This window comes from Mercenaria mercenaria, unplaced genomic scaffold, assembly GCF_021730395.1.
Source record: "Mercenaria mercenaria strain notata unplaced genomic scaffold, MADL_Memer_1 contig_5081, whole genome shotgun sequence".
Classification (NCBI taxonomy): Eukaryota; Metazoa; Mollusca; class Bivalvia; order Venerida; family Veneridae; genus Mercenaria; species Mercenaria mercenaria.
Window position 1 is genome coordinate 1 of NW_026463365.1, and position 25,846 is coordinate 25,846.

Sequence of the window (25,846 nt, forward strand, 5' to 3'; positions counted from 1 at the left end):
CGCAGACAGTTGCATTAGACATAAAAGGGCCCCTTGAGACCGAAACCTGCCTCACTCGGGTGCCTGGAAGTCTTCAAAAGTGCCAGAGATAGTTGCAGCCAGCTACATTAGAGTCGGGAGGATCGTCAGAACCCTGAACTGGCCTTAACTCTTATGGCATTGGATTGCCTGTATGCCTGTGTGGGTGCCAGAGACAACCGAAGAGTTACTAGACTCAAGTGGGTCCCCAGAAGCCGAAACTGTTCATACCTCGACTGGGACTTGCGGAAGTCTGCGAGGGTACCTGAGACAGTCGCAGACATTTTTTGCATAAGACTTGGGAGGGTCCTGGGAGAGTCTGCAAGGGTGCAAGAAACAGTCACGGATTGATAAATTAGAGTCGGGAGTGTCCACTGACCTTAATTTGATTGGCATCAGGGTGTTTTGAAGTCTGCAGGGGACCAAATAGAGTCCTAGTTGCATAAGACTCGGGAGGATCCTTGGAGCCAGGAACTGACCTTAACCCGATTGACAGAGAATGTTACAGTGAATTGGAGGAGAATTAAGGAATATACTCAGCAGACTGTTATTGTGTTCTTCAATCTGTTTGTTTGTCTACTTACGTGATGTATATATAACTTTGTCGGCTGTTATTTTGTTGAGGATAACATGAAATTACAGAATTATAAACGGACAGTGAGATAAAGGTTCTTGTTGTAGCTAACGAATTAAATACAGGAATGCAAGAAAAAATACTTACCTTTTGAATTTAGAAGTCTTTCATCCAAGAAAAGTGTAAACTCATAAGAGACTGATTACACCAAACAGAAATGACTACTCAGTATTACATGTGAAGAAGTCTAAAATGCAGTTCCTTGCTGTTTAGGTTTCATCTTTTTACAGATTTTATCATTTATTATTTATTATTATTAATTGAGAAAATGTTTACATACTCATAATTGTTAAACGGCTATTTTCATTGGAGCAATGTTAGAGGGTGATGTTTTTCAGAACAGAATTAGAAGGAACTAAATTCGTATAGTGTAACGTAAAACACTATTGTCACAAACATGATGAATTTCTCATTTCTCCAATAAATATGTTTTGTCGCAAATGAAGATTTTCTGTAGGGTTCACTTTTATACAGACTTAGACCTTAAAAACTGTTACATGTATGCTCTGAGAACACCTGTTATGTCTTGATATTTCATAAGTATTTAAATACATTTTTCTTCTGCGTAATTGTGTAACTGAAGAATTAACATTTAATTCCAAATTCTTTTGTTAAAAACCCATTATGGTAATTTTATGTCAGTGCAGCCATTAAAGGATGAGGTGTTATACTTCATTAGCATTATTGTACCGTTCCTTTTCTTCGGCCAGATCGTGAAACCGAGACGTAAACATTTTACTTCATTTCCTCTTGTGTTAAAAAAACATTATGGTGTTAACATGTAGGCTCTAACATTTATGGATGAGGCTTATTGACTTATTTTCCAGTACAACTTAGATTTTGAGGAACAAACTTTATATAAAAGAAGTGAGACGTGATATTTTATTAGCATGTAAATGCCTTTTCTGTTCCTAGACAAGATCGGGCTACCGAGACATATGCATTTTAAATCGTCTTCTTTTGTTAAAACACATTATATTAATGAACAAATCAGTGTTATCAGATTACAGTTGATAAATAAGGTCATAGACCTTATACAAAAAATGATGGTCAGTTTGTACAAGTGCGAATCGCTGATTGGAAGTGAAAGTTGGTATAGTATGAATCATAGATTTTGTTCATGAAAAAAACAACAGAGCGTCCTTTCAACCTATTGAAATATGCTATACAAACTCAATTTGAGATAGAACGACACAGATCCAAAAGCAATGTCTTGTGTCACATGTCTCTTACACTGTAACTATTACATATTATTCTAATTAGAGTTTGCTATACTAGGACTGGTGAATTTGATATATTCTCAAAACCGAGATGTCTGGTGTACACTGACGATGAAGGTTTACTAACCATTAACACAGGCGTGTTGAATGCAATATCTCAGATTGAGTGTCCGCTAAACGTTGTCAGCATTTGTGGCGTTTACAGAACAGGGAAATCTTATTTGATGAACAGATTAGCTGGAGAAAGGGCAGGTAGACATTTATGTAACAATATTTCTTTGGATATGAAAACATATAAGCTATATGTTATTTTAGTCTTCCAGGTTTAAATAAACTGGCAATCATCGTAAGTTAAATTAACGAAAGATAACTCACATCTAATTCTACATTACATCGATATGCTGCCGAATATTTTTATTGTATATTGCAACTGTAGTGATTTTGTATTGACAAAACATTTAGGTTTTCCACTTGGTGATACCACCCAGTCCGAAACCAAAGGAATATGGGTATGGTGCAAGGACCATCCTAATCATAAGAACGAGGCACTTCTTCTCATCGATACGGAAGGCTTAGCGGATCCAGAGAAGGTAAAACACATTTTTGTAATAACTTTATATCGAATATATTCTTAAAATTTTGTTTTTAAAAGTACAACTGGCGGTACTCGTTTAGGGGAGTCTAGTGTCATCAAAAGAAACACGCACCGGGAATTCCTTTGGTTTGGGACGTACATCCAGTCTTAAAAGCACCAATAAATATCTAACAGCTGCATTTAAGAGGGACTTATTGCCTTGTATGTTCCCCCTGTCCGTATTTGTTATCTCGCTCAAGATAAGACATAAGCAATTCAGTAATGCTATTTTGACAGAATTAAGCTTGAATAATAGAACATGACAATGAGGTTTTTTTTTTTTTTTTTTTTTTTTGGTTTTAACATCGCACCGACATAATTTAGGTCGTATGTCGACTTTCCAGCTTTGATGATAGAGGAAGATCCCAGGTGCCCCTTCATGCATTATTTCACGAAGATTTCCGGGCACCTGGGTAGCACCACCGACCTTCCGTAAGCCAGCTAGATGACTTACTCCCATGAAGAATTCAACGCCCCATTCAACGCCCCGAGTGAGGCTCGAACCAACATCGATGAGGGGCAATTAATTCAAAGTCAGCGACCTTAACCACTCGGCCCCAGAATCCCCGATAACGGATCAAGCAAAGTGCATACCAATAAGGTTATTGTATAACATTCAGACCAAAGTCTACTTTTATCTTATAACTACGTCAAATGAATCGGAAAATGTTATATTATTTCTTTTATCATAGATATTGACCATTTGAAATGTTTTACTGATCTTATCAAACATCATGTACATAAAGTTGCCATAGATGAAAATAGACTGATAATGCGAAATGTAAATATTAAACGTATTACGACAGAATCTCGCACTGAAGACACATAAAGACTTTAGGAAGCGATGGATAGGGATAAAAAATAACAAAGTTTTGATTTATCTATTACCGACACAAAAGAGAAAACGGTCGGCTGTTGAGTCTCAGTAGTTATCACAGGAAAAATACCGAAATTAAAGACCGTTGGCCTTGCACTTCCATAAAAAGTTTAAGACTTTAACAATATTTTCCTACAATTTGATAAACTAAATCTATAACAAAATATGGAAAAGTAGTCGTCCCATGAAAATTTCGATAAAAGTTGATCTTTAAAATTAATGTTATAATTTTGCCAAATAAAATTTCAAGAAAAACAATTTTTTGCTAAAACATTTCAAACTACTTACAGGACGCTTTTACTTTTATGCAGGCATAAGATATTTTGAAAGTTTTGTAAGTGTTTAGAAATGATATTGAGCCAGGCCTGCATTTTTATTGGTTTTAGATGTTAAAAGGAGATGTCTATAAATTTCTTTACAGTTATATACAGTAGGTACTGTCTGAGTTTTCGATATAAGCTACTGAAAATCCTAAAATGGAATATTAGAGTCAAACAACATAACATCAAAAATTGGTAATACAAATATTATGGATACAACTACTATTGAGACATCCACATAGGCACTGGAGTTTAAAATACAAAATTTAGAAACAGGTCACCCAACACGACAAGAATGAAAATGTTGCATGCTAGGTTTGACTGAGCGTGTGCTGTGGCGGTAGTGAAGTTGCATGCTACCGTCCAAGACCTCTAGCCCCGGCTTGAGCAGAAACATTTGCATAAGGTTACATGTACTAAAATGCAATTTAGAGGTATCCATAGATGTGTTCATCCAGAGGTGTAAATGGAACGCCAGATGATACACATTTTGCAATTCGTATTTAGATTTTAATTATAAAGTTTACATGTGCAGAATACAATGCATCTTTAGCCTGTGATTTCAAGCCTTTCGGAGAATATTTGACAAATGTTAAAAAAAGATATAAGAAACGTGTTTTTAAAGCACGGAAGGTAGGCAAGCAATATAATAACAGACTCGGTTATATTGAGTCAGTTCATGGTACGAATTGAATTCTATATCACTCATCACATGTCCACCTTCTTAGAACATGTCCAATTGGATACCAGTTACACTCAAATATTAAATAAATCCTACCAAATATTAGAAAACAAATAACACAGAAGACATGTACAGGACTACGTTTTACTGCCATGCCGCACCACTACACTTAATGACTTCTGCAACAGTTTTTGCAAATGTTTATATAACAAACGAGAAAGTCCTCTGGAAGCATAAAACACAGCTTATCAATATAATAACAAATTACTTTTAAAGTAGTCTACTCATAAAATATAATAATAACGTCCAATACCCCTTACTTCACTACATAATAAAAACTACATGGAAACCATATGGAAGCATGGAATGCAATCAAGCGAACTAATATCAGACTCGATTTGAGGTAATGAAATGAGCAACACCTCACGTCCCCTTGCACCGACGTAAGCGGAATTCTATTGTAATGAAACAGAATGTACTCCGATTACCAGAAGAAAATAACAACACTGAACACATGTATGGACAGACTTGTAACAGCCACCACACGACACTTTAAGACTGTTGTTGTGATAGTTAATAAAACTCTCCGGAAGCAAAGAATGCAGCTTAGTGACAAGGTTAGCTTTTAACGAGAAATTCCAAGAATTCTCACCCTTAATTATTGACTGTGTTAAAGCAATACCCTTCAAACTGGATTGTCTCCTTTACATTAGCTAAAGTCGTGTCATTCAAGACCCAAGTCAATAATTCTCTGTGATTGATTTTGCATTGATCTTAATATTTTGGTTTGGGCAATAAACGGAAGTTAAGCTGGAATATTATTCCATAGAAAGCAAGAAAACAGGTAGCCAGATTTTTTTTATATAAATCATGTTGTCTTAAAGCCGTTTCTCGTGGAATTACATGTAAGTGCATCATTGAAGGTTCCATTTGCACCCCCGTATGAACACATCTGCGATGTCTCTAAATTATTTTTGTATTTGTAGCATGTGTAAATGCCGGGGCTCGAGGGCGTGGACTGTAGCATGCGTGTCCACTACCGTCCATGAACAGGCTCAATGCAACATTTTCGTTTTTGTCGTGTTGAGCGACCTGTGGAGTTTCCACTTTTTTTGTTTTATAGATTCATGAAGAAAATCATGCTTGTAAAGATATACAACATTTCTTTAAAATATCAACATTGTGTTAGCTGATGATATTGCAAAATACGCGTCGTCTAGCAACAGAAAATGAAAACATTTATATACATTTTTTTCTTTTCTTTTGAAACTTTGAATCCCGCCAGCAAATGACGGCTAAATCCGAGAATTATTTTATAAAGAACTTTCCCACAAAAACATGTATAATAATTTTCTTCGAGGAAAACGAGACTTGTGTGAAGGTGAATGTATTAACATTTTGTTTGAATGTCCTTGTCTATATAACAATACTTTTGTGTAACTTTACATGCCTAGAAGTTTGTTCTTTAAAATATGATAAAATAAAGTAATAATCAAAGCAATACTGTATTTGACAGGCAACGGATTAAAAAACATACATGTCAGTAAAACACACAAAAACATGTTTTATTAACTTGCCTTGATCCTATGTTTTTCATAAGAAATCAAGGAAAGAAAGAATCTTTTTAATTATGAATCCAGTTTCTGATTTTTCTTATCATTTCAATGGGATCCGAACTTATTTTTTTTTAAATAGCTCTGATTCACCTTGTCTACCTATTGTACAGTGTCTAAGTTATTTAGCCTTGTATAATCAATGTAATACATGAATCAAATATGCCATTCAGGTTAAGAATTAGGCATTGAGAAACAAAAATCAAACAACACCAAATCATAGAAAGAAAGAGTTGTTTGACATGAAAATAGAACAGCATGTAAAACATGTATATTACTTTACGAAACAAGTGTCAGTATACTGATATAAACATTGAATCCCGGAAAAGGAGTGCCAAAAGGGGCCCCACTTCCGGACAGTCAAACGCCTTTAAAAACTCATGATTTTCAAAGAACTGTTACACATGCACATGTTTTGATGCATTTGCAATAGCGTGCGAGTGGTGAAATGTCGAATAACAAGGTGGAACACATTTTTCAGCAATTGTTTATCTTTATTTCTTTATAAATGATATTCGAATTCATTTTCAAAGGGAGACATTTTTTTCCGAATATTTTAAGTTTAAAATTAAAAAGCAGGCACCATATCCAAGGGGTGATTAAACAATACCCAAGGCTATGAACGCGGGAGTATTGGAACCACCCAGGCCGAAATGGTCATGTTGAGAAACTAAACAGTACCAATAACACGACATAAAAGTCGTAGCTTCCTCGCTTGGCGCTCAGCATTAAGAGGATAGTGCTAGGACTGGTCAGCCCAGTGTCAGTATAATGCGACTGGGTCGTGTATCATGCCACGTGTCTACGGCGTGATATTCCAGTGAAGCAGCTCTATAAAGTTGGGCATTGTGCTCACTGTTAGAAGTACACACCGTCGTTTATATATCCGAAAAATTGTTGAAAAAGACGTTAAACCCGAACACACACTGGCACACACGCACGCAAGCACGCACACGCAGATCATGACCCTTGAGCTGAATTTATAAAAATCTAACGCACATGGGCTTTAAATTCTTATTTAGTTAGCCGCATTATTCTGCTTGGAAAAAATTGCACTATTTCCTTAAGGTGTGATATTTCACCATCCCGGCCTCTCAACTATTGCGTATCAAGTGTAAAGGGTATTCGTCTGACCGGGATTACTTTCTTTAAACTGTCCTCTGCGTTGCTTTTAATATGAAGGGTAATTGTGTATAATTAGCGAGTTTAAACTCCCAAATATTTCTACTGACCAATATACGGTGTCTTTCCGTTTTTTTGGGTGTTTTTTTGTTGTATATGTTTTTTGCATATATTATCGTTTACAAACCCATACATTCACTGTTGTAGAGTTTTGATTGCTAAATTGCTAAAAGCTGCGACTTTGTAACGCGGATATTCCTGTTTTATCTTAATGTTTGTCAATATATCCATAGTATTGCAAACGCATACAGATAAATATTATAATCTGCGAGGAAAGATAAAATGTACGACATTTAAACATTGTATGAGCAAAAGTATCATTCTTGTGCTGAATGTTTTTAAAGGTAATCGATTTATAAGGTGTTTTTTAAGTAGCAAAATAGCTGTTTATATCTTTTTCGAAAAAGTCACGCTTATTTTTTTGCAATTCATTTATATTTCCCATGTTCCAACAAATAGATAATTTTACATGAATAATGTTTTAATTCTTCACAGGGAGACACGGATCATGACAACAGATTGTTCTGTCTTACCCTCCTGTTGAGCAGCACTATGCTTCTGAATGTGAAAGGAGTTCTCGATTATGGTACTTTAGACAAGTTGGCGTATCCTTTGTAAAGTCCTGATCATTGAATGAGTACTATTATAAGCGAATTCCAGGGGGATGTAAAGTTTTCGTTTTTAAAATGGGAGGACTATCAGAACATTTGCACGAGTAATAATTATAAAATTTACTGTACCCAATGTACAGAGATGCATCTTTAACTAACAACAATCAATATTCGGTGTATTTAGTTCAATTGCGAAATACATATATATCTCAGGACCTTTAGGTCTAAACTAATGATGATAACATTTAAATGCTATATATTTACCTTGGTCAATTATTGAAGACATACAAACTAAGTTCCGGCCCCTCTGCTGTTTTTATAAATTATTAAGCGGAGTATTATTTAAGACTAAAATGCATTTTCGTTTAAATACGGCCGTGTAGGGTGTTTGCGCTCCCTCTCATCTTTGGGCAATGTTTTGTATACTACATGTATATGGTTCTTTTAGCGTTTAATATTTTTTGCTTAGTTATCTGCACGCTGAATCATAGTTTGGTCCAACAGTGGCGTAGTTTCTATGAGACACTGCAGGCCGGATGAAAAAAATGAAAAAATGAAAATGCCAAATATGCAATAAAAATCGAAGGCTAAGGCGGGTTAGGCTACATGAGCTAATGATAATCTAAAATCCAATATTGAACATGTAATTTGAGCATTTGAGCATATGTATTCTATTTCCATGATTAGAAAAACAGATATCAGTAGTTAAATCATTTTCTAACTCGTATACCACCGGCCGCACCGCAAAATATCGCCCCGCAACATTTTTAATGTAGGCAAATAGACTTGCTCTGATTAGCTAGCAGCTTGTAGTTTACATTTTATCATAAGCGCTTTTGTAACCGTGCGCTAAGTATTTTGGCACCAAATGTGAAAAATGCCATCATCGGATCCGCCTTGTCCTGACCCAGGACTGTTAGAATGATACTTAAACTGTATAATATGATTTGATACAAGAAGGGGCTATTCATGTATGTCTAGTCTGAAAAGGGTGCATTTCAGCGGCACATCTGTACCATAACAGCTCTCGACCGCCCGGGCACACACTTCTGTATTATTGTGCTGCTTTTAAAAGCGAATACCATCTCATATTTTTAACGCTGAAGTAAGGGCGCCGGTGCCGATAGAAAATTGTGTCCGAGTGGGTTCCCGTGACGGGTGCAGAGTCAAGAGAGATCATATGAGGCAAAGTTGCGCCGACTGAATGGTCCCGTACATTAACGAAATCGAAGGTAGGATGTTATTAAGGAAACGTGATTAAAATAACCACATAAAGTGTATTTACAAATAAGCTGGAATCAACGGCTTCACGTCTAAGGTATCAGATACTTGCTATATTCAAGGAAGTCGTATTTAATTTTCATAAACATGTTCACCCTCTGTCTACATTCCATCTTTCTTTATAGAAGTATATAGCTACATCTTCCCGTGGTTCATATGTTTTTATGTACAAACTTGTGTTAAGGACGAAAGTTTCGATTTTCCGAGTTCCTGACGCAACGGGGACGTTGGAGTTCATTGTTTACCACATAGACGGTCCAGTGCGTGAACAGAGCAGGATCTGCTTTCTTACCACAGAGAGCTTTTCGTTATTGCTAAAATATTAATCTTCATATTACCTGTAACAATGCTTTGCATATGACGTAGATTTTTACTTCCAATAAAACAACAAGGACAAATGTCTAACAAGAAAAGACACATTCAAAGAATGCAGCACTCTAGATAGAAATATGGGTATGTGAAATTTATAGATACGAACAAAGTTGCTGAGCAAATGTACAATTTAACATAACATGTTCTCACAAATTCTACGTCGGATTACGTACATCTTCATGACATACGTCGTACTTAATGTAGCGGTAAAAAGAAAAAGAAAACAGTGTATCGAAAAAGTGCCAATAAATCATACTTTTGAATCATCTCCAAATGTAACTGATTTAAAATTATCTGTAGGCGCACAATTATTCAAGCATTATTAACATAATATTGGATAAGTGCTTTATTTTCCTCATGTTTTATTTACCAGTGAAATATATCAAACAGACTCGATGTGGTCATTCACAGTCTACGCATTATTAAATCTAAACATGAACAAATACCCAAGTTAAACAGCATGTGGTCGATGAATTAGAAAAATTTATAGCTCCTTATCTTTTATAGTCAAAAAAACAACAAGAAAAAAAAACATTCAAATAGAGTTGTGGGTGTTTAATTCCAGAACAAGAAATAATAAATAGGATATATGATTATCACAAAAAGAAAATAATAAGTTAGGGAATAATTGTAAAGTTATCATTGCAACAACAGAGTGTGGTACCACAAATCATAAACCATACAGAAGCATTTATGCTGCATCAAAAGCCCATTGAATAAACCCAGTTTTGATATAAAAAAGGTGCCGTGAAAGTCGAGTAAAATGTGGAAAGAATTTACGGAAACAAACTTTAAGAAGAAATCAGATATTTTGAGTAAGAATCAGAGTCAGAATGAGAGTATGAGTGTGAGTAAGTTCTGTTTAGAGAATTTTTATGTAAATAGCAATTATATATAGATGCCTGTTAGAGAAAGTTAGGACTATTTAAGACGATACTTCTATTTTTGCATGATAAAATTATAGATAATTATGATTCATTAGTACGTAACAAGAGCAAGTTTGCACCACCTAAAGGTCATAATATAAATTTAGACCAGTTTATCGGAGCCAATAAACAACTTTCCATCACATCACGTTCTTACAAAATGATGGCAACATTGCAATCAAACAGGCAGACAAAGTGGGAGGCATAGTTATAATGAAAAAGAATCATTATAAACTTAAATTCTAGAAATGCTTGAAGATAAAACATTTTACAGAGAAACCGATGACACATGTTCTAAAACAACATTTAAGAAAGTTAGAGATTTCATTAAATTTAGTAGAGATATTAGTAGAAAAGAAATAGAATATTTATTAAACTTTGAATTCAAACCCAGTATGTTTTATGGTCTGCCTAAAATTCAAAAAGTAAGCTTTTGAAAGATAAGTGCATTGAACAAAACACTGAATTTATAAAAAAATAGGAGAGCCAGATGATCTCAAATTTAGACCGATAGTAGCAGGCCCAATATGTGAAACACATAGACTTAGTAACCTCATAGATATTTTATCAAAACTCTTAGTCTGTCATGTTAAAAGTTACATTAGAGATGATATAGACTTTCTTTTCCACATTCCGTTAATTACAACAAAAGATGCATTATTAGTTTCAATTTATATAAATATTTCACACAACTTGGGACTAGAAGCAATTTAACATTGCCTGTAAAAATATCATGATTGTATTTATAAAAGATTTACAAAAGAATTCATCTTAAACGGCATCAAATCAATTTTGGAAAATAACAAGTTTTCATTCAATGGAACATTTAACAATCAAACCAGGGAAACAGCTATGGGAAACAAAACTTGCACCTACATATACAACATTGGTATTAGGTTACCTGAAAAAAAACTGTACACAGTCTTGGAACATATAACATACACAACATTTTCTAAATATATAAAAAGAACTTGAAACGATTTCTAGATGACTATGTTGTCATTTGGACTAAATCACAAAATCTACTTGAGCATTTCCATGTCCTTTATATAGTTTACACCCAGATATAAAATTCGCAATAGAAATAAGGGAAACACGATTATCTTTTTTAGATATTCTGATTAAGAAAAATGGTTGCCATTTTTCAAAAGAAATTTTCTTTAAAACTACAGATACCAAAAATACCTTAATTTTAAATCATGCAACCATAAACATAAAAAATAAGCATACTATATAATTTTGCAAGACGTATTTGCACAATTGTTATATCAGGAATATACGCTCAAAAGAACTTATGTCATCACTTCTTAACAGAAATTATCCTAAAACTATCACCAAAAATGGAATAAGCAAAGCAGTTAAAATTCCAAGAGAGACACTACTTAAAACACAAATCAAACCACATAAAGACATATTTCCTTACGTGTCTACACTCAACCCTAAAAACCCTAAACAATATACAATTATTACAAAGAATGTACCTATAATAATATTAGACCCGCTAAAACGAAAGAGGTAATCGCCAATTCAAAGTTTATCAGAAACAAACGGCAACCATGAAACCTTAAAAAGCTATTGACAAAAGCTAGATTAACAATAAAGTCTGATAAGTCTTGTCGAAGAGAAGGATATAACTCTGGAATCTTCAAAAATTTTGGCAATCCATATGATAAAAGGGAAATCCAGGACACACACAACCAATGCTAGTTAAACTTCGGAACAACTCTGAAAAAAAAGAAAAAAACGTTCCCAGTTTAAGGCAACCGGTATCCGCTTGGTCGATGATGTTACTAAAGCCAATGGTCAGCTGATATCCCGGCTTCACAAACACGATGCCATAGACTGAGCATGGTTCTTCAATGGATCAGTGTATGAAAGAACCAAGACAGGCCAGATTTTTAAGTTTGACATCCATGATGTGATCTCAGATGTCATATCTGCATAGACTATGAGATTATATGCGCAAATTTAAGAGTACAAAGTTAGTTTCGTTACATACAGTTTGCATAAAAAATCTCTTGTTAAATACGTTTCCATGCATCAAAGGATTATGAACAGGGACTATTATGTGTGCCTCCTTAGAAAAAAGTCAATATTGGCATGGAATAATTCTCGCAAATTTGTGTGCTCTAGTGTTTTTTACATGATATGTATATCTGTTCTAAGTAACTGAAACAATGGATTTAAAATATCAGTTTCACTCTCTGTTCACAGGGGTGTTATGTATGTATAGTAAGACATGTTTCATATACACCTCATTTATCACCTTTTTTCACTCTCTGTTCACAGGGGTGTTATACTCATATAGTAAGACATGTTTCAAATATACCTCATTTATCAACTGTTTGTGCATCATAAGAAATCACTTACTAAGATTATGGTTTGGATTTGCAAAATGTCATATATCATGAACCACAGGTCAATTTCTTTCAAACATTTTTTTGAGTAAATTTGATAAAATGATAAGACTTAACCAAAAACATCATCTGCACTAGTTTTATTTTTTGTTGATAAATTGTATCTATGTGGTCCCTTTGTACAATACTTTAACTTTTTATAATAATGACTGACATCAAAATTCTGTCAGTCAGTTGTCAAGGCCTTGGCTCGTCAGAAAAGTAAATAGATGTTTTTAATTTTCTAAAAGCTAAAATAAATCTGTCAGATATATTGTTTACAGGACATACAATGTAAAAAAGTAACTGAAAATTTTATTTGTACACAATGGGGCAACAATGAATGCATTTTAGCTCCTTATCCTCAAACCCGTACTTTGTTTAACAATAATGTAGATTTTAAAATACACAACCATAAACCTTACCCAGACGGTAACTACATAATTGCAGACTTAACTGTTGATAATAACAGATTTATTCTTGTCACACTGTATGGCCCAAATAATGACTCAACATTTTTTGAAAAACTGATTGAACAAACACATCAATTTAATAATTTTATGCGGAGACTTCAACTGTGTACAGAATGTAAACTTAGACTACTATAATTACAAACATATTAATAATAAACTAGATGCCCACGGGCAACATGTCGAGCCCGCCAGCTGTCAAAAGGACTGGGAGTTGCACATGACACTCCCTGTCTCATTGAGGCAAACATTTATGCCAAATAAAAAAGAGATTGCAAAAAGTTACAATATAAGTTATTTAAAGTAACAACTAAAGGACGTAAATCTTAAAAAAAAAAAAAAGAAACAAGGGTGCCTCACGGTGGTGAACAATTGTGCCAAGTTACATCAAAATCCCTCTATGCATCAAATCGAAATGCTCCAGACAGAGTCTGACCTTAGACCTAGGGACCTGGTTCTTGCGCACGACACTCCGTCTCATGGTGGTGAACATTTGTGCCAAGTTACATCAAAATCCCTGCATGCATGAAGAAGAAATGCTCCGGACAAAGTTGTCATTCTTGTATCCTTTGACCTCTAAGTGTGACCTTGACCTTAGACCTAGGGACCTGGTTCTTGCACATGACACTCCGTCTCATGATGGTGAACAATTGTGCCAAGTTACATCAAAATCCCTCCATGCATGAAGAAGAAATGCTCCGGACAAAGTCATTTTTGAATTTGACGGACGCACGCACTTACACCGAACAGGCATTTGGACAACTATGTCTTCGCATCCGCAAGCGGGCTCGACAAAAAGCACATGAAAAAAATAGAAAATCTGAAAATAGAACATAATTTGATTGACTCAGTTAGAGAATTAAATCCGGATTTAAAAAGGTATACATTGCGAAAATCAAATCCACTTAAAATGAGTCATTTAGACTATTTCCTGATAACAGAAAATTAAGATTTAATAAATTTATTAAACACAGACCTCTGTGGAAACATAATAATAGTCTTTTATTTGACGCAGAATATTTAAAAGTAATTAATAAAAAGATTTTAGAAATAAAAGCCCAAAGTGCCAATTTATAATCCTGATAATTTGAACAATATTCCTGGTCAGGACATACAATTTACTATTAATGATCAATAGTTTCTAGAAGTGCTACTGATGGAATTGTGAGGTCAATCAATATCCTACTCATGTTATAAAAGAAGCCAACTGACATTAGAGAAAATGAATAAATCTCAAAAATAGACAAACAAGACCATGATTTAACGGAATCAGATGATAGCATACAACCACTTGAATTATTAAAAGAAAAATTATACAACATTCGAAAACATAATCTTAATGGTCACTTAATTAGATCTAGAGCACAAATAATTGAAGTTTCCCATTTCTTTTGCAATCTTAAAACTCATATCTATACTTCTAAATTAATATCAAAACTAAGGAAGTCAAATGGAGACATCATTACATATCAGTTTGAAATCTTAGATGAAACTAAAAAGTTTTTATGAAAACTTGTATTCTAGTAGAGATGACGAACTAGAAAATGTTGATTAAAATATTGAACTGTCTGAACTTAATGTCCCCAAACTTGAAAATGAAGAATCAAGATGCTGGAAGGTCTTTTAACTATTGAGGAATGTTCAGTTTTTCTGGTAGCTATAGGTTCGGAGCAGAACTTTTTAAAGTGTTTTGTAAACACATTGGTCACTTTGTAGATAGAAGTATCAACTATGGTTATGCTAAAGGTGAACTCTCTATTACCTAAAGAGAAGGAATTATAACCTGCATCCCAAAAGATAACAGAGATAAAACAATGCTGACTAATTACAGACCTATCTCATTACTTAATCGTGTTTATAAAATTGCCTCTGGCGCCATTTCCAACAGAATTAAATCAACTTTGGGTAAAGTAATAAGCAGAGACCAATCTGGTATTATCCCTGACACACTGATCAATATATTTCACCTGGTTTAATTCTCCTAGTCGATTTTGCTAAGGCATTTGACTCAATATCATGAAAGTTTATTTTAAGTGTTTAAGACTCTATTTTAAGTTTGGTAGTTCAATTAAAACATGGATATAGCCTAGAGTATTGTATAATTACCCCTTGGATAAAGTGTCTGCTTTTTAATTTTGTCTTTTGACAGTTCCTGTGATACGCCGTCTCCATAACCTCAGTTCCCCTTCCTAAATTCAAGTTTGTTAAATTCTGTCCATTGTTTTCTTGTTTGGGGCAAACCCTTTACTTTATCTGGGGACCAAACGCCGCTCTTCATGGAATGGAATTACACCCCTCATCACGTGTATCATTGAGTGTTCCATGTTCATCGCCGTTTGAATACATTTGCGGATGACTCTAAATTACTTTTTGCATGTTTAAATGTTGAGTTCTGCTCAACCCGCGGTTAGAGGGCGTGGACGGTAGCATGTATTTCCACTTCCGTCCATGAACAGGCTCAATCAAACCGAGCCTGCAACATTTTCGTTTTTGTCGTGTTGAGCGACCTTTGAAGTTTCCACTTTTTTCTATCTTATTTTATGTAAATGGCATTATAAATCAAAATGTAGTCACAACAAAAGAATTAGAAGAAAAACTTAACATAAAGATAAACTTTTTACAATGCACCGGATTTAATGCATCGTTAACTTCATATAAATAAAAAATTCCGAAGATAACTGGGGTTACAAAACTAACATATCCTATAAGACCACCCATAATAATTTTTTTTAAAAAGCACAAAAGGATGTAGTGAGTTTTACAATATTCTTAGTAAAAATAATGATGTTCCAACATATAAAAGTAAATGGGACAACACTTACAATATAGAAAATGAAACTTGAAAAGAGATCTATCAACCCCCCTTAAATCTCCCAATAAGCTCATTATTACAATGGTTTCAGTATAGACTAAACCATAGAACTTTATCAACAAAATCATATTTATGTAAGTTCAAAATTATTGACAGTCCATTATGTACATCATACAACTTAACAGTAGATGAAACAATTACTCATATGCTTTGGAGTGCAGGAACTAAAAAATTCCTTGAACAAATAAAATCAATGCTCCACTCTTAAAATATCCAGTTTCATCTTTCTGAAGAATTATATATATTTAATATTGGTAAACGATACAATATTGGCCCTTTAATCCTAATTCTAGAAACAAAATATTATATTTTCTCAAAACGATTAGGCACACCTCTGTTTATTAAAGCGTTTAAAAATATGATAAGATGGTCATTAACTGCATATGAACATATTGCCAAAAAAATAAAAAAATAAAAACAGACTAGGCACCTTTGAGAAATATTTAAAGCCAATCTTGCAGGCATGTGGGTAAATACAGGATAACTGTCATACTAATTGCATAATTTGCATATATAACTGTATTATGTATATATAATTGAAAGGTGCAGTAGGGAAATATTTTCCGATCCCTACTTCACCTATTTACGGGGAGAATAATGGGTCACATTTAGGTGGCTGAGAAGAAAAAGAAAAAAAATGTCTGATAAAAGCGGAAATTTCGCCGTTACAAAATGCAAAAGACAAAACTGTAGTTTATGCAAACATATAAAAGAAAGCAATTGCTACAACTTTAAGGGCAAAACATTTTATGTAAATGAAAATATGTCTTGTGATGTGAAAAAGGTACTGTATGTATCAACTGCAACGGATGTGAAGAATATTATATTGGCCAAACTGGTGATAAATTAAGAACAAGAAGAGCTATTCACGCACAACACATAAGAGATCCTTTAACTAGACAAATTCCACTAATAAGTAATCATATAGATATTTGCAGTAATAAAGATCCAAAGTTTCAAATGTTTCGGTCTTTTAGATGAAAATAGAAGGTACTTCAGCTAGGTTAGCAAAAGAAAATTATCTTATAAAATGCTTTAAGCCAAAACAGTGACAGTTAAATTCTAAATAATCAAATAACTGTTGTTATTACGCCCCTTTGAGACAAATAAAGTCAGAATTACGTCCCTCTATATTGACGTCGCGTCATTACCATAGTAACGTAACGTTACATTTGCATGTATACTGATCAGCCGATAGGCGAAACTAATCTGTATTTTTGTAATTAAATACTGTTGGAAAGGCATGTGAAGTCATTTTATTTATTCAATTTATAGACTTCCATCATGTGTCGAGTCTTTTCATTGTCAAGTATATATTTATTTTCATTGTCAAGTTATTAAATGAAATAAAATCACTTTTCGTCAATTAGTTCATGAAATATGAATAAAATTAGTATCCCGATTTCAGAATGTAGTAGATGGAGAATAGACTCAATAGATGCCCATTTCGAAGATATATATAAATAAATATAGCCATCTGTTTGCTTCAAGTTATTTTATAATTAACAAAGCTATTACAACATCATAGAAAAACATAAATAACAATAATTTTGAATAATTCAGATGGTTCCGTTTAGCTTACGAATTTTCTGTTGAAAAAAAAGAGCCTCAAAGTGTTTCAAAATATCGAAATACGTTGCATAATGTTACTACAATGGGTTCAAATGTCCTCTATCATTTAATTTTATTCCTAAGATGGAAGTTCATATTGATATCTTATTTAATATATTTGATTATGAAAGTAATTAATTTTTTTCCACAATATATTTCAAATTGTTAATATAAAGAGCAATGCAACATGTTTCTGATTAATGAAGATAAACACATTCAAAAACAAAGTTTTCTCAAAGAACCGCAGGTTATGAACCTACATAAAATGTTTTCTCAAGGAAGCGCAGGTTCAACATTTGTAGGTTTGGATTAAAGACTTTAATATATAGAAGTTTAATAAAACCAAATACCAAGATAAATTCATTTCTGTAACTCATGCTTACAAGATTTTTCTCAAGAAAGCGTATAAATGGAAACATTCCTAATTGTTTAACTATTTATGGTGCTCATGAAATAAAAATTCGAAAAGACAGAAATAATTTCCTTTATTTACCGTTATTGCCTCTTCGAGAATGAATAATCATAATCCGCATTTTTTTAATTGTTACATTATAACTATTTTGACCTACGTAAGGATTAGTATTACCGCGTATCAATCTAAATAATCCTCCAGCAGTACTAGTATCTCATGTTGTTGATGTTAAAAACAAAAGGTGGTTTTCTTGTTGTTTGTCTTTCTATTTTGCTTTCTATTTCATTGATATTTATAATAATGATATTAATTGACTAGATATAGTTTGATATATCTTCCAAGTTCAATAGAAATTTCAGGATCACCCTTAATCCCTCCATTACAGCACATTATTTCAATAGCAAAGAATGTATTCCAGTTTACTTGTTTTCTTGAAAATAAATCTTCACTATCTGCCTTGTTGATTCCAGTTATGAATTCTCCGTCTTTTCGGACTTCGAACCTTCTTATACATGATCGATATCCTCATCATATGCAAGCGTATCAAGAAAGTGTCACAAGGTATCACTTTACTGGTATTTATTCCAAATAAAGGCTAAAAGACTTGGATGTTTGTTACTTTTGTGATCGCTGGGTTTCTTCAAGATCATCTATAAACGGCGACACTTTATTTTGTACATATTGTTGTATGCTTTTGTAGCATTTGGATAGAAACACTTCAGGCTTTGTTGTTTAAAGAACTTCTTCTGAAACTCTATATTTTAACTAGTTCGTACCATCACCTCAGTCATCAGAAGCAGTCAAATTGTCAACAGAAATGTTTGTCATTGTTTTAAATCAAGTATTTGTAACATAATTGGAAACTGTTCACCACTATTGGAAATTTTCAATTCTTTAATGTTTTTTTCTCAGTTTTAAAGTCCAGTATAGTTTCCATATTTTGAATTTAATATTTACTTCACTGAATTTTTTGTCATGTATCTGTAGGTTAACGTAAAATAAAAATGTGAAAACACCACAGAACGCTTAATACGACAAATATGAAAATACTGCAGGCTCAGTTTTATTGAGCCTTTGTATGGATGGCATTGGAAATGCATACTACCGGCCATGCTCCTTAACCCAGGTTGAGTATAACTCAGCATTTAAACATGTAACAAGTATAAAATTATAATTTAGTGTTATACACAGACGTGTCATATAGAGGTGCACACAAGGAACTTTCAATGATTCACTAATGTGAAATTCCGTGAAAAGTGACGTATCCCAAGTTAAGAAGGGGGCTTGCCTTAAACAAACAATGGACAAAACTAAACAAACTAGAATTTGAACGGGAATTTGAGGTTACATGGTCTTCATATTTCAAAAACGTCAAAAAGAGAAAATTACAAAGCAGGCACCATATCTAAGTTTTGATTATACAGTACCCAAAGGTATGAAAGCATGAGTATTTGAAACACCAAAGCCGAAATATTCCTGCTGAAAACCTATCGAGTACCAATAACGCATCATAGAAGTCGTGCTTAAAGGTATTTACCTCCAGATTTGCCTAAAAATAATAGTTTCTTCAAATTGAAGTTTGTAAAATATTATGAACATTGAAATATGAGCTTTTGTTTCTAAACTATTTCAAAATCGGGAATACAACCCTGGGCCGCAGTTGCAATAAAGACATTTTTCCCGTCAACGTAACCAATAGCGCTATAGCGGGATTAGTAAATAATGCCTTCAAAATACAGATATTAATAATACAGACAGTTTACCCGGAGTAAAGCGTTACAAACGCTTTCCAATTGTACTGTAAAAAGTATTAAAAACAGTAAATTATCATGTGTTTACGTAACATATAGTTTGTCCGTAATTTAGTTTTAAAGCTGCTTTCAACAGTCTAATTAAATTTCGTTACAGAAAAATAATTCTACTCGTACGTGGTGAAATAATTCTGGTTTCAATAGTGAAATATTGATAATTGTTGAATTCGGCGTACTTTCATAGATTTCAATGGTAATCTACTAACTGCCGTCGACGACACTTAGCAGTTTTTAAGATAGCCTTAACAGAAAAGCAAAGGAATATTTATCTATATTAATTCTTTGAAAGGAGCTTCAGCTCCCTACAAACGTTTTGTTTGCCATGGGCGTTAACCGAAATACAAGATTTAGGTATCTACATGTAAGAGTAAATTCTATTTTTAGAAAACACATGAGGAGCTTTAAATATTTTAATCATATTTCTAAAATTCCCAAATGACTTATTTTTCACTGTCTGCATTTTTCCATCCGGGACCAATATTTTTGATAAAATATAGTTTTTCAGTATGAAACATGAAATGCGAAAACATTACTGTTATTGAATTGAAGTATCCTGCTATTAAGGTTACAAAGGAAAGTAATTACAGTTCAGTGTAATCAAATAATGTATGTGTTTGAAAACGCTGTTAGAAAATATGTATTAAACAACAATGCATAATTTTTAACCATAATCATGACATGACATAGATATTTGACTTGAATATTCGCCGTCGCCGTTGGTTAAAGTTTTTGATAAAGTAAAATATCTCTTTTATTATCAAAGCTATTGACATAAAACTTAAAAGAAATAGTTATTTACTATCAAAGTCTACACCAGAAGAAGCAATCCCCTTAACTCTGATTTGAATTTTGACAGAGTTATGTCTCTTTTTAACTTAGAATAATTTGGTTAATGTTTTTGATAAAGTCAAATATATCTATTACTATCAAAGCTGAAGTTACTATCAAAGTTGTTAACTTCAAACTTAAAGTAGTATTTTACTATCAACGTCTGCACCAAGAGAAACAATCGCCATCAATCTGATTTGAATTTTGACATAGCTATGCCCCGTTTTATCTTAGATATTTTGGTTAAAGTTTTATATAACGTCGAATATATCTATTTTTTCAAAGCGGTTGACTATTAAGTCCCTTTTACTGGCAAAGCTCGAATTCAGAATCAAGCACTGAGATCAGTTGAACGAGCTGTTTTACGGCAGCTCTTGTTCTAGCTTTAAACTTTCTTGACGGATTAAATGTGTTGAAACAAAGTCTCATTAAGGTCAAAAATGAGATTGTCGTGCCTGAACATTATTCTACTCGGGGTTTGGAAAATTCGAAGATCCAAATTGGTCTGAACAGAACTCATAATGTAAATTCCTGACCCCGCCCACTTTCGTATACAAATGCTGATCATTTGGAGCATCATTAAGTATTCACTATTATCAAAATAATGTAGATTGATGATATTAAATAAATTAGTATTTTTTTCATCCAATTTTAAATGAAATAAACCCAATTTTTGTAGCAACTCAGTTTGGTAAATCATTCGAAGTAAAGGACGTTACTGCATAAGGAAAGTAACTTTGATGCAATAAGATAAAGAATAATAATAATTTTAAGTGTGTCTGAAAATAAACGAGCAACAAATCGAATGAATAACTTGTTAATTTGGTGAGCTCTAGCCATAAATTTATTTCTATTTTTTTTTTTTTTTTTTTTTTTTTTATAACATTTCCTAAATATTAAGGTGTTATTGCATTTATATTCATTGCGTTATTTACATTCTTACAGAATAAAATAAAAAGTGTTAAAGAGCTTGAAATCATAGACTTAAAAGAAAATTAAAGTAGCAGCTAAATGAAAGGATAAAGATGCTATTTGGAACATACATATTATTGAGCGTTTATAATGTATATTTTCCTTAGCCTGGTATAGTTTCATTACAGAACTCACATCAAAAGTCCACATTTTAACTGACGATGATGATGAACAGTTCAATGCAAGCACTATCAAACTTGCGTCCCCACAGTTGATTATTTGTGTTCGGGATTTTTATCTTCAAAATAAACGGAACAACAAGGAAAAAACTGCAGATGAGTATCTAGAGGATAACCTTATTATATCAACGAAAAAGAACCAAGAAAAATACAATAAGATCAAAACCTGTATCAAGAACTACTTTCCAGGCAGAAAATGTTTTACGATAGCACAGCCAGCCATAGGAGAAAAACTGCGGGAGATCGAAGATCAAAGCGATGATCAATTAGAGCAGAAATTCCTCGAAAATGTTCAAGCTTTGATTAACTATGTGTATAATTGCGAACCAAAGTATATTTGCAATATAAGCAAGAAGACAGTAGACGGAACGGGTATGCTTTTTTCATTCTATGGTTATACCCTATACCCTTTATCTTACTTCCAGTGAATCTCTACTTCTTTTGAAAGAGTTTTATATTGCTTTATAGATATCCATACTAGTATCTATATTGTGATGCAACCCAGTGACTAAAATAATCTGAAGAACTACTTCATTTCTTCATACTACAATGTCAAAGAGATATACTTTGGTTTAACTAAAGTACCCAACAGAATTGTTGTACACAACACGTAATATTATTATGTGCTTGTTCATGCACTCCTGAAACTTTGTCTTACACACCCCACATTCTATGGGATGTTGTTCATAAAATTCGGAAAATGAATCATAATGCTTATTTTAATACAACATTGTAAAATGCTTTTAATGTTTTTAATGTTTATTATAAGAGAATACAATGCAAAAATTGTTAGGTACAGAGCATGTTATGTAATTAATCCTTCTACAGTCATTCACTACGCTTTTCTATTTGATGCTGCGATGACCGATGATTACTTAGAGGTCACACTCCGTGATGCCGTTCTCCTACATTTTACAAAAAAACTGGACGGAATTTTGTCTTGCAGCTTGTTTAGTCGTGCGCTTTAAAGTTAGTTAAAATTTTGAAGCAACCCGTCTTCTTTATTTTTGCGTTACAGTTTCATTTTGTTGTGGGTATACGTTGAGATGCATGGCTCTATAGCTGTGTTTGGGTTGCTCTGTGCTTCTTGGCTTTTATTTATTATTGTTCATACATCTTAGAAGAACTTGAAATCAGTGGTTGACCTTTTTCAGACTTCGCGTCTTACGCAACAACCTATGTTATGGCTTTTAGAAAGGAATCAGCTATTAGCCTAGAGAAAGCATATGAATGTGCTGCAGATAGGCGCAACAGAAAGGTTTTAAAGGTGGTACTAGATGAATTCAAAAAGAAGTTAGAACAAACGGAACTTCCAACGCGTAAGCAAATTCTGCAGACTAACTTCCTCATCGCTTATGACCAAGGACTTGCAAAGTACCGCAATGAGTCATTCCCGTATTTGCAAGATCAGTTGGAAGAAGAAATTATGGTAAAGTAATTAAAGGCAAATCAGTTTCAGATACATGTATGTTTAATAAAACAGCGTTTTATAGTTTACTGGCGGCGCTTAACTGTGTTATCCATGGTAATGGAAGCATGCTATAAGCTATTTTCTTCTCAACTGAAATTAAGATTCATTCTATTTTAGTCATGCCGTATTTTTATTTTATATGTTTATAAACCATTGTATATTTCCTATGCCGAAATCCATCTGTTCGAAACAGATTTTTATTCAAATGCTGTTTTAAAGGAAACTCATTTAAAATAATGGCATACATTTATAAACTTTTGTACGTTTAAGATAAGTAAGAAGATGGTCTTTGTCATCTGTCTATTCAAATTGGCATTTATTACGTTTCATACAACGTATATTTAAGTCTGACATAGACATTTGTCAGATAAAGTAAGCAACATAGATCAAATTAAACCGTTCTTCCTGATGTTTAACATTTGTCCACTATCTGTTGCAAACTAAACTTGTAAATCATTATTATACTAAAAAGTTTTATTGTAGACAGAGATGCAACATCAATTTGAAACTCTTATGAAAAGGCTTTCTCTAAAGAGTCAAGAAGAAGGGAAGAGAAAACTAACAGAACTTTATCGAGAGATGAGGAGTAAGCACGAAAGTGAGTACAATGCTGAAAACGGATATGAACGCTATAAAAATGACATGGTACAACTGGAAAAGGATTTCTTTTCACAAATGGAAGGCTACGATAAAGATGATGTGAGTTGATGTTTATTTCTTTTGAATATCTATGGGAGATATCGTATTTACAGTTTGTTACGTTTATATTTCTAGTGCATTTTATTTGTTTAGCTCATCAGGGGTTAAAAACTAGGTCACCAGGTCAAATCAAAGAAAAACCTTGTGTATGCAATAGGGACAATATTTTCAATTCGTCTTCATGAAATTTGATCAGAATGATTGCCTTGATTAAATATATGTCAAGTTTGAATATAAGTCATCTGCGGGTTAAAAACTAGGACACTAGGTCGAATACCACCAGGGTTACACGATGGTCTAGTTGTAAAGCGCTTGAAAATAAATCCAAACGTGCGGGGTTACAACTTTGGTTCAGACATTTCCAAGATGCTCACGAGTGTTTCCAATCAAACTAAGATACCAAAACTGGTCTTTCGCAAGGAGAGGGGTTCTGTGTTTATCAGTGCTTTACACCGGACACATTGTAGAACAAGACTGTCTATTCACAAGGAACTTGGCTAACCCAACCGGAAATGCCTTTATACAATATTTCTCCGTCTCATAGGAATTTGTCTTGTTTTGTACCTCTGGCCAGATCAGTATGTGACAGATAATGCATTTCATCATCTCTGTATTTGTATATATATCATGTATGTATTTAGCATCTTCAGATGTGTTTATCATGACAAGGGCGCAATATAAATTTGGTGTAACATCTATTACACATAATAAGTTAATACTTTATTATATTTAAAGACCTTTATTTTAAATTAAACTAGAGTTGTCACAGGAGTGACGAATTATGCCCCCACAATATAGCCTTGTCACAGAACTAAGCCAATGTCAAAGCTGAATTTGCTTGACCTTTGACCTACTGACCTCAAAATCAATAGAGGCCATCTGCTGGTCATGATCAACCTCCTTATAAAGTTTCATGATCCTCGGCCCAAGCGTTCTCAAGTTATTGTCCGGATAAGGTTTAAATCACGTTTGACCTTTGGAACCCAAAATAATTATGGGTCATGTGCTGGTCATGACCAACCTCCCTATCAAATTTCATGATCCTAGTCCCAAACGTTGTGAAGTTGTTGTCCTAAAACTGTTTAAGTGACCTGCTGATCTCAAAATCATTAAGGGTCATCTGCTGGTTATTATCAGTTTTCACGAACCTAGGCCCAAACGTTTTTAAATTATCATCAAGAAACCGTTTAACTGTTTCGTGTTATTGTGACCTTTGCCTTTGAAATACTAACCGCAAAGTCGAACATGACCTGTATTTAATCATGTTACACCTGTGTACAAAAATTAAGATCCTAGACCCAAGCTGTCCAAGTTATCATTTGGAAACCGTTTAACTGTTCCTAGTCACTGTGACTTTGACCTTTGACCTATAGACCCCAAAGTCGAACTTCACCTGTATTTTATAATGTTACATCTGTTTACCAAATATTACGATCCTAGGCCCAAGTGTTCTCAAGTTATCATCCGGAAACCATTTAACTGTTCCGAGTCACTCTGACCTTGCCCTTTGACCTACATATCCCAAAGTCAATTTTGACCTGTATTTCATGATGTTACACCTGTGTACCAAAAAAAATGCTCATAGGCACAAGTGTTCTCAAGTTATCATCCGGAAACCATTTAACTGTTCAGGGTCACTGTGACCTTGACCTTTCACCTATTGACCCCAAATGCGAACTTGACCTGTATTTTATGATGTTGCACCTGTGTACCAAACTATATGATAATAGGCCCAAGTGTTCTCAAGTTATCATC

At 33.6% G+C, this 25,846-nt stretch overlaps 1 protein-coding gene across 1 annotated transcript; it reads left to right on the forward strand.

Moving 5' to 3' along the window:
- Positions 1-172: 172 nt before the first annotated feature.
- Positions 173-24,091, forward strand: LOC128554498 (guanylate-binding protein 1-like; the record flags this gene model as incomplete). Its single annotated transcript, XM_053535772.1, has 7 exons — positions 173-279; positions 1,931-2,124; positions 2,335-2,462; positions 7,676-7,766; positions 21,850-22,293; positions 23,076-23,350; positions 23,876-24,091. Coding segments are annotated over exons 1-7 (1,455 nt in total), but the record flags the coding sequence as incomplete, so codon positions are not given.
- Positions 24,092-25,846: the final 1,755 nt, after the last annotated feature.